The sequence below is a fragment of the Procambarus clarkii genome, chromosome 11, assembly GCF_040958095.1.
Source record: "Procambarus clarkii isolate CNS0578487 chromosome 11, FALCON_Pclarkii_2.0, whole genome shotgun sequence".
In the NCBI taxonomy this organism is placed as follows: domain Eukaryota; kingdom Metazoa; phylum Arthropoda; class Malacostraca; order Decapoda; family Cambaridae; genus Procambarus; species Procambarus clarkii.
Genome location: NC_091160.1, coordinates 40,030,093 through 40,040,706, shown reverse-complemented (window position 1 = coordinate 40,040,706; position 10,614 = coordinate 40,030,093). Strand labels below are relative to the sequence as shown.

At 35.9% G+C, this 10,614-nt stretch overlaps 1 protein-coding gene across 2 annotated transcripts; it reads right to left on the bottom strand.

The window, feature by feature from the left end:
* Positions 1 to 1,936: 1,936 nt before the first annotated feature.
* On the bottom strand, positions 1,937 to 8,397 carry LOC123758352 (aminopeptidase O). Of its 2 annotated transcripts, none has more exons than XM_045742655.2 (3): positions 8,308 to 8,397; positions 6,227 to 8,002; positions 1,937 to 3,531 (listed from the first exon to the last, which is right to left on the bottom strand). In XM_045742655.2, exons 2-3 carry the CDS (start codon positions 7,864 to 7,866, stop codon positions 2,064 to 2,066), a joined length of 3,108 nt encoding a protein of 1,035 aa, XP_045598611.2. In that variant the 5' UTR covers positions 7,867 to 8,002; positions 8,308 to 8,397; the 3' UTR covers positions 1,937 to 2,063. The 2 variants fall into 2 exon arrangements, with proteins under 2 accessions (XP_045598611.2, XP_045598612.2); XM_045742656.2 differs by having other exon boundaries at positions 8,207 to 8,387.
* Positions 8,398 to 10,614: the final 2,217 nt, after the last annotated feature.

Genomic DNA, 10,614 nt, shown 5'->3' with positions numbered 1-10,614 from the left:
CTGCCATTAAAAATACTTCACCAAATATGTGTAAATATGGCCATGAGATTAGAATCCAATTCTCATAATTTCTATCTAGTAGTGTAAAACTTCAGTTGACATTAGCTAAAGTATCATTTAAAAATTCCTAATGTCATTTAGGACACCAATGCGAAAATAAATCAACTGTAGCAAAAAGTATCGAATTCACCAAAGATTTTATAGTGGGAAGTGATTAAAGAACATTGGAAAAGTAAAATTTCAGAGCCTCAAAATTAGGATACTATATGTGGTGTGGAACAATACAATTCTGACAGCCAGGCGAAAGTCTTTGTTTCATTAAGTGCCTGTGAGTTAATTGTGGCCAATATGCAACCTAGACATTCCCACATCTTATTTTAGTGGCAGGGGGTATAGGTGTCACAATAACTAACCTTCCTGATGGAAGGTTAGTTATTACGAGTATACAGTACAGTACTGTATTATGGTTGTGAACAGTATGAATGATGGTGGAAATCAAAGTAAGAAATTCGCCCCTAGGAAATACAACCAACATGACTGGCCTCTTAACACTGAGGTCATTTGAGGCAACACTAATATGGCTGGGAACCAAACAACTTGAATACTGTGTATATGCTAATGACTAGGAAGTCAATTTTGGATTTTTATTAGCATGGGGTGTGAAGGGCTAAGATTCCAGAGCCTTGAGTCAACTGCAATAAATAATGTCGGCACATAAAAATTAATGGTTTCAGGATTCAAAATTTGCTTAAATATCAAAAGTAAAAAATTGAGAAGGGGATATTGTCCCTATGCTTTAGGTTGAGAACAGACTGTTCCATTTTATAATGAGCATGTTCTGATGACATCATCATTATGAGAACATAGGATGGACACCATTGCAATTTATGCAACAAATTTGTAGAGGCAGCCTGAATATGACCGGATTCTTCACAAAAAGGGCAAAAGATAAATTAATTTCGCCAAGTTGCAGCCCTGCAAACTGGCTAAACCTTCAGCAAGTATGGTACGGTACGGTACAGTTTTGCATTGGGAGTGTTTTGGGACTTGTAAGATAGTCTTATTATTGTTATGGTACCATTAATTTCAAAGATCCTTGCCTCCAACAGTGAAATGGAAAAGGAGAATAATAGTGCCCTCAACTGCATTCATCTGGACTTTTTGTTGGCGACCCTTATTAGACTCGCCAATGTGCAGCCAAGACTGATGCAAGTGAATGTACAACTGGAGTAACAATTCCATGCTCATCAGCATGAGGTCGATATATATGGCTCATATAGGTTGATTAAACTTGTTACAGAACATGAGTGCGCAGAGCCGGAGAATCAAAGAAAGGGCAATTATGATGCTGCATCCCTCCACCCCCAAGAGTGGTATCAGGACACTTTGGCATCATCAGCAGACTTTGAGCCATCCATTAACAGCTGTAGTGAATATGTTGAAGGAAAAAGGCATTTGTGTATAGTAGGTCTTTACAAAATTTATCAAGCAGGACTCCATAGGTGTAAGGACGAGACAATACGAGGGAATATATTGTGCAGAGAGAAATGGGTAGGTTATCTAATAAATTCTTCGTTGTCAAATATTACATTTTCCATTGACTTTCCATGTGTCGTCAACCAAAAATGGGAACCTTCCTTTGTATTAGTTATACTAAGTTGACTCGTGGTCATTTGATGGGAAGGAAACTTTGCCCCTTACTATTCAAACTGTCTTGCATCTTTTATATAGATGCCCTGCTGATGATCTTGTGTCATTCTGCCTTTATATTGCATCTTTAATGGTACTTTTCATAAGAGTTGAATATTAGAGTGCAGAACTATACAGGCATTCTGGCTTTGAGCTTTCTTGTGTTAATTACTTTTCTTCTAATGTACAACGTAAATGCCTATAAAAAAAAGGAATATCAAATGATTTGTGCACAAAACAAAAAAAGTAAGTTTAAGTTGGCTTACATTTGGTAGCAGTGATTTATTTCAATCTCTCATAAGTGTACAAAATAAACAATTACACCCACAGGATAAATATCTAGTTTTGGAATTATTACATGTTAATAATGAAAGTTAAATTCCATACAACATTGAAAATACAATTTGCCGAGTATTATTATCCATATCTTCTTGAATCTTATAAAATACTTCTTCTGCTAAGCGTTTATGCTTCACTCTTCTGTAGATCATTAATTCCCCATATAAATACACACCCATTGATTGGTCCTCCAATAAAAATCTTTCAACCTCTGCTAAATCCTTATAATTCTTTTTTATAACAAGTTCACACCACCTGTGACGTACGTCTCCGCTCTGAGAGCTTATGCTGTAGTGTTTGTTGACCTCGCTTAGTGTTTTTTGGCACAGCTTTGGTAACTCTAGTAAATACTCAAGGAGTAGCACCAACTGATCTGAGAAAATAAATTCTTCAACAAGTCCCTTGGCCTTCTTTATGGTATGCTCCATCCTGTTCTGAGATTTATCAAAATTTTTCCAAAAGATGAAGTGTTGCCTCACTTCGGAAACTAAGCCATTGGATATGTCTCCATACATTTCTTTTATTTCAACATTTAATCCTGGCTGATGGAGCCAAACTCTATACAAAGATTCCTGGTTAATATCTTTTTCTAAAACTTGAGGAAATGTGGAAATAAAATAATCTAATACATGTTTGGACAAAACTAGTTGTCCATGATAGACTGATACATACTCTTTTAACATTGCATCAAATTTGGCTCTTCCTACTAATCTACTTAAATACTTAAGAAGAAAGTAGCCCTTCAAATAATGTACTTGTAAGAAAGTTTTATCTGGGTTCAACCCATTTTTAACATAATTTATACCATCTTTATCAACAAGGTTTTCTCCTTGCATAGGTCTTAAAGTCTGAAGCTCTTGCATGGAATTTTCCAGTTCACTTGCAAGTATTCTATATCTTAGATGTGCTCGAAGGTCCGATAGTTCCTCCAGTCTCTTTCTTTCAAGCTTCTGGTCTAACTTGAATATAATAGTATTTGCCTTCAAAACCTGACTACTACTATTATTATTTTTTTTACCCCAAACTGAGTTCCTCAAAAATCTTTCCTCCTTTATTTTTGTCATTCTTCCCTTAACAGCCAAGTTTGAATGTTCATCAAACATGTAACAGTTGTGATCAGAATTAGCATTAGACTGTAAAACTTCACCAATATTATGTTCTTTTCCCAACTCCCTAAACGTTATACTATGTTTGCAACTCATGTTAATGCTTCTCTCAGTGTCATTAAGAACACAATCTTTTGAACTAACATTAATGACTTGAGCTGAAGTACAGGAAAGACCCACTTGAGTTTCCAACCCACTGCTGCCTTCTGCTTCCTGCTGAGAGCTGTCACAGCTCGGGCTCCCACACAGTCTCTCCTCTAAAACAGTGCATTCAGTTTTCTCACAAGCGAGGACTGCTTCTGCATAGATAGAGTCTTCCATGTAAGTGGTGAATCCTTCACTTAGCCATTCCTCTGTCCAGTCTTGTGCACCTATGTTTATGCCAAACCATGCATGGCTGCCACAAACATGTAATATTGTTAATAAGAATACAGTACATGCAACAAACTGATGATTACTCTAATTTGCTGACACAGTTAAGCACCTAAAGTATGAAAACTTTATAAATGTAAAAGTTTGTTTTCAAGAAAACAGCCCTCATTACTACTTCTATACATATTCCTTGTAGACTAATTCTTTTACCATATTAACAATTTATTCCTGACCAGGGAATTCTGTGGTACTCCAAGATTTAGTCACAATCGAGGATCCTGGGCAGAAGAAAAATGGTTAGGCATATTTTTTTTTTTACCTGATGCTTCTGTTAACTGAGCAGTAAATATATACTGTACCAGGAATTAAACAACTATTGTTGGTTGCATCCTGGAAAAGGTGACCTAGGGAAGGACTTGAATGTGCTTAAGTGCAAGCTTTCTCTTCCCAGCAACAGGAATTAAAGTTGTGCATATAAAATGATTATACAGTACTGTTATTAATATTAACCTAATCTCTTTACCAATGAAGCAAGCTCCTCTATCTCAACTCCAGGAGACCACAAAGAACTTTCTTCTGAGCTGACCTGATTGAACTAATCAAATGTAATCCCCTCAGCAGGCAGATTTGAAAAGAACAAACAGCCACCTTTTTCTCTAAGAAGAACAAGTAAAAAGCTGAGGGATCCATGGCAACACACGGCACTGAAGCAGTCATGTTCAACCTGCTATTGGGAACTGAGGCCACTCCATATTGCATTTGTCAACAGAATTCAGTATCTTAATTTCTTTGATACTCTGCCTTGAGTAGACTGTATATCCACAGCATGTTTGATCTTACTCAAACGTGTAGGTTGTTCACACTGAAAGTGAACCACCTTCCACTGCCCTTGTGAATGAGGGCGGCAAGTAGCTGCTCCTCTGTGTGGGAATAGTAAGTTATCCCAAAATGGTCACCACTTAGCCAAAATTCAGTTCCTGTTTGTCAACTAACATGAAGAGCAGTCTGGATATAAGTAAGTTAATGGCAGAATGAAGCATTATGCAGGAATGCTGCTCCTGCTGCTGCCTGGTGGTGGCAGGAGGCCACCACCTGCCACCTGGTGGTGGCAGGTGGAGGTCAGGAGGCCTGGTCGACGACCGGGCCGCGGGGACACTAAGCCCCGGAAGCACCTCAAGGTAAGGTAGGGAAAAAGCACATACTGGTTTGGATTACTTAAGTGATTTAGTCTGAAATTAGCGAGCATATACTCTGTAGGGGTTAAGCTTAGGTCTCAATTTTCAGAGTTTTGCATTTTATCCTTGGCTGTAAATATACTGTACTGTAAATATTCTTTGTAAAGGTACTGTACATCATATTTTTGTAACAACAAATCAAGTTTAATGTATTGAGAAGCTAAAAGAACATTAACTGTTATGTCAGATGTTACACTAGCCAGGGATCTTAGATGCTGAAATCTAAAAATATGAAAATGTCCATAAATGCACATTGGCCTAAACCATTTCTGATTGTACTCACCTATTTGTGCTTGCGGGGTTTGAGTTTTGGCTCTTTAGTCCCGGTTTCATTGTAAATACTTAACTGTACTGTATACAGCTTCTAAAATTAATATGACCTTTACAATATATTAACATATAAATCCAAATATGAGAAATCGTGCTGTAATTAAAGTTAAAGATGTCATCATTTATGACATGGGAAGGAAGAAGCATTATGTGGGGTTGGAGTTGCTGCCTGGTGATGGCAGGTGTTCTCACTAAACACAATTTAAAAAAATTACATAAATTAACCTCAAATTTCACATATTTCGCATAAGCCTAAGTACAGACTTCCTGTCTCTGACCATAGGAAACAATAATTGCTATGAGTAACTAAAGATAACCAATCTATTAACTTAAGTAAATTTTAAAAATATATATTTACATTTATGAAAAACTAGTTACCAGGTTTCGTTCAATTTACATAAAGCATTACTCCAGTCTTGTGTTATGGAACATATTTATTTATTTATTTATATATATACAAGAAGGTACATTGGGATTGTGAGGACATATATCACCCATATCACACAGAACCCATATTGTATCATATATCATAACATCTATACTATATCATATATTACCCATATCACACAACACCCATATGTATCATATATCATCCCATGTCACACAACACGCATTCTGTATCATACATCATCCATATCACAGGTACCCATATTGTATCACATTTGCTAAATTGCTTGAACAATTCATGTTAGATTATTTCTCATTTACTGTAGTATTGTTTGCCACATTAAACTTATTGATAAGATAAGATGTTTATTCAGGTACAGGTAAATATATTGAAAATGAGTTACTGTACAAACATAATGTTGGATTTATAGATAGAGCAAGTACTGGTACATACAATGCCTGAAACCACTAATACGCACAGCGTTTTGGGCAAATGATGATTTAAATGAATTCATTTAAGTTATGCCTAAAATGTTTTGCATATTAGTGGCTTTATATAATGTGCATTTTCTGTAGCTGCTATTAACTATGATATCATATTCTTATCTATGTTTTTACTATTCTTCTTCTTATATGAAATCTTACTTTAGCCTATTGGCTATCTGTTAGTGCCATTACAGACAGACAACTAGTAATTATAAAAGAGAGAAAACTAGTGTTTATTAAGCATTACAAGTGCTATTGACGTTGCATGCAAGGAAAGCTCACCTTATTTCGTGTGCTAAACGAATATGTGCAGCTGGATCATCTAAAACGACAGTTGGTGATAAGAAGATAAGATTAGGTGATGCTAATCCCAAACTTCCAAAACATGATGGAAGAATTACCAGCTCCACTCTGCGACAAGGATATGTGCCGAGTAGATGAACTGCAGACTTTACTGCAGAAGGAAGAAATGCACTTAAAGTATTTATTAATTTAAAACTGGATGATGGATAAACAATTCTTAATGGTGTTTCATAACTCCAAAGTATAGATTTCATGTGGCATGGGTATTCATAATGACAACAGGAGTATTTTTTGGGAACCATGTCCTTCTCTTCTTTTTTTACTTGATCATGTAAATGCTTTAAATCTATTGTTGGGAGGATTTCTGTTTCCCATTTCCCAATAGCAATAGCTATGGTAGCAATAGGAAGAACCATTGTTGTGTAATAATAAATGCAAACAGTTGAAATATTATTGTCTATAATGTCTTCCTTGCAAAATGTAATATCCTGGTTGACTTGACTTATAGTGCAGCACTTCTGTCTACTATGTTGCAAGGCTGTAGCATCTTTCATATAATCCTCTATAGAACCCATGAATTTAGTCGGTACATTATCTCCTGTCATTGAAACATAATATTCCTCACTGACTGTGACCCATGCCTGCCAAGTAGCCATGGCTGATGGGGGATCCTGACAAGGAAGAAGTGAGCGGTTATTTATTTCTGATGCTGGGGTAAATATGCAAGAATTGCCATCTTTATCATTTCTCCAGAGAATAGACTTTCCTTTGGGGGTTGTTTCATATTCAATACACACAGCTTGAGGGAATTGTTTAACATTCTTTATACCTTTTTTACATATTCTGATACTCCAAGCATCAACTGTGTATTGCAGTGGTATGTGTTCTCTGCTAGACCAGAAATTAATTGCAACGCCACACACTCTGGGATATTTTGGATCTAAATACTGAAACAGGTTGACTCCCTCGCATGATACTTCAGTTATACGGTTCACTTTGATGTCACAACAATCCAAAACAACCTCAAAATCTTTACATTCCCTGTTCTCAACATTTATTTCAGTTGTCATGCAATACTCATCATTGGTATCATAAGGGAGCTCAGGAACAATTTCCCTCTTTATCTCAAGTAAATTTCTGGCTTCATCCTTAACAGGAGATTTTGTGTGTCGGCTGATAGATGCAAAAGCACTTTCAATGTTGGGCACATCAGTGGCATGAAGATCAGTAGCATGAACATCAGTGTCAAGCACATCAGTGGCATGAACATCAGTGTCAAGAACATCAGTGGCATGAACATCACTGTCAAGAACATCAGTGGCATGAACATCAGTGTCAAGAACATCAGTGGCATGAACCTCAGTGTCAGGCACATCAGTGTCTGAACAGAAACATTTTCGTGTGCAGCAGTGTTTTCTTCTTTCACATGGAGTAGTTGGCTCAAAAAATATATAAACTCTTCCCTGAATTATCTTTGTGTTAAAGTTGGGCTTCAAATGGATAAGATAATGTCTAGCTCGAATCTCATTAATGTTTGATAAAAGTGGCAAGTCCTGGTTACTCATATTGTTCCTGCAATACTGTACTTTAATACACAGTACAGATGCAGTATTAAACATACAGTATCTATGATGAAAATGAATTAAAACTTGAAGTCATAACTTCAGGACTTCATTGGGACTACATTTAATGATTTTCATTGTTGATATCAGGAAACATTTTATTCCTCTTCAGCTGGTTGACGACACTTCAGTCCTGAAAAGGAGTTAAATATGTCAACATATATTTAACAATATCAGGTAAATCAGGTAATATATATAAAATCAGTTTACTTCAGGATTAAATTTATTTATTTATTTATATACAAGAAGGTACATTGGGTTATTAGAGTACAGAGACATTCTTGTAAAGCCACTAGCATGCATAGCGTTTCGGGCAGAAAATTTGTTTATACAGTACTGTATTAGTTAGGATAATTTAAACTTGGTTTCCCACTGTTGACGACAGGCAGTTTGTAAGATTTATCGAGGTCCAACTAGGCCAAATCTCACGACAGTCACCTATAACGACAGCAAGATCAAGGACGGCTTGTGTTTGTGCTTTTTTTTTCGTCTGTTGTGGCACACAAAGCGCTCATGACTTGTGTTGACATCGGCTAGAATATTTTTATCGGCGCAGCTTAGTCAAAGAGAGCGGAAATTTTGAGGGGGAAACTTAAATATTAATAATAAATAATAATAATAATAATAATATTAAATTTTTATTCAGGAAACGTACATACATAGTTGATTTACAAACATAATGTTGGATTTATATATAGAGCTAGTACATACAATACTTATATACAATACATACAATACGGAGAAGATTGTGCTGCCATCGTGATCCAGGAATTGCGTACTAAGATGAATTATTCAATCGAAGCAAGTGACGTCAAGTCAGCTTATAGAGTGGGTACCAAATCATCTGGTACCAATAACAGAAAAAAAGTGTAAAATTAGATAGCTGCTCCCGCAAGACAAATCTTATCAGTGCTGCAGTCGCTAAGAAATCCACTGTTTATGTGAACGAATGCCTAACCAGATTCAGACAAAATCTCTTATTTAAACTACATGGAATCTGCAAAAGATCCACTGCAATCAAACATTGTTTTGTGCGAGATGGTAAAATATTAGTTAGGAAGACTGACACTGGAAAAACTTATGTCATAACCCACTGAGGCACACCTCACTTCTTTCCTGGATGACTGTGGGATAACAGCTGAATAACCAGAACATAAACTGTTAGTCTCATATACTACCCAAATGTACTAAGCTCTGCCTTTCCTTTCCAAAGGTTTTTTATTTTAGTCATCTTTGTTGTTGACATTTCTTGTTTTTTACTCTTAATTATATGTTCTTAGTTAATCCCCTTGTCACTAAACCTAGGACTTTTTATTACCCTGTTATAATTAAAGTAACTTGAAATTTGTTTCTTAGAAATCATTTATTGGAATTAATTAATAGTATAATTGTTTATATAAGCATCTACCTCAGTATCATTGTAAAATCTCCCACATAAATATAATCTCACCCTGTTTATTTTTACACTTAGATTTATATTAAAGTAAATTTCTAGATTCACTTAGATTTATATGTCTTTTTTTTTAATTATCTATTTGAGCTCACTTTGTTTTCTTAGGTTCATACTAATTATAGGATTTTAACTAATCATTACTAAGCTAATTATCTTTAAGATCATTTTACTTTATGATTATTATTTTTTATTTTACATTTATATGTAAAATATGAAGTTGACCAACTTCATTGATTTTTTGTTTTTCTTCTTTTATCTAACTTCTGTGTCCTTCCTGGCTATCTACTGGATCTTTATTTTACTTCTAATTTGTTACTATTTTATGTGTATTTGCTAATATTCTTGTGTTTTGCTATAATTACTTTGTTTTTACAGCAGATTTAGTATTTATCTATTTCTGTAATTGTTTGTATTATTGTATCGTGATCCCTCTGCATTTCCATGCACACTGATATTGATCCTGATCAAAATCTTCTGTCTCATATCTACACCAACCAGCACATTGATCATCATTATTGCAAGTATTTCACAGCACACCAGGCAAAAAACAAACTCCAAAATAGCACCTGCTTATCTGTTTACAACCAAAATGTTAGATCACTTGGTAAACATTTTGACGATATAAATGCATTACTCACAGCACTAGGTACTAACTTATCGTTCATTATTTTAACAGAAACTTGGCTAAATAAAGACTATACCCAACTCTACAACTTAGCTGGTTATAAAGCCATTCACAACTGAAGGCCTAATAAAAAAGGTGGCGGCACAGCTATATATTACCGAGATACATTTATCTGCAACAGTGTCATTAGTGATAGAGATGACTACTCACCTAGTTGTACTCACCTAGTTGTGTTTGCGGGGGTTGAGCTCTGGCTCTTTGGTCCCGCCTCTCAACCGTCAATCAACAGGTGTACAGATTCATGAGCCTATCGGGCTCTGTCATATCTACACTTGAAACTGTGTATGGAGTCAGCCTCCACCACATCACTTCCTAATGCATTCCATTTGTCAACCACTCTGACACTAAAAAAGTTCTTTCTAATATCTCTGTGGCTCATTTGGGCACTCAGTTTCCACCTGTGTCCCCTTGTGCGTGTTCCCCTTGTGTTAAATAGACTGTCTTTATCTACCCTATCAACCCCCTTCAGAATCTTGAATGTGGTGATCATGTCCCTCCTAACTCTTCTGTCTTCCAGCGAAGTGAGGTTTAATTCCCGTAGTCTCTCCTCGTAGCTCATACCTCTCAGCTCGGGTACTAGTCTGGTGGCAAACCTTTGAACCTTTTC

Coding starts and splice junctions, on each gene's coding strand:
- LOC123758352 (XM_045742655.2), bottom strand. CDS start 7,866: ATGTTTAATACTGCATCTGTACTGTGTATTAAAGTACAGTATTGCAGG. Junction 3,532..6,226: donor CGTTTAGCACACGAAATAAG/GTGAGCTTTCCT, acceptor TGTTTGTGGCAG/CCATGCATGGTTTGGCATAA.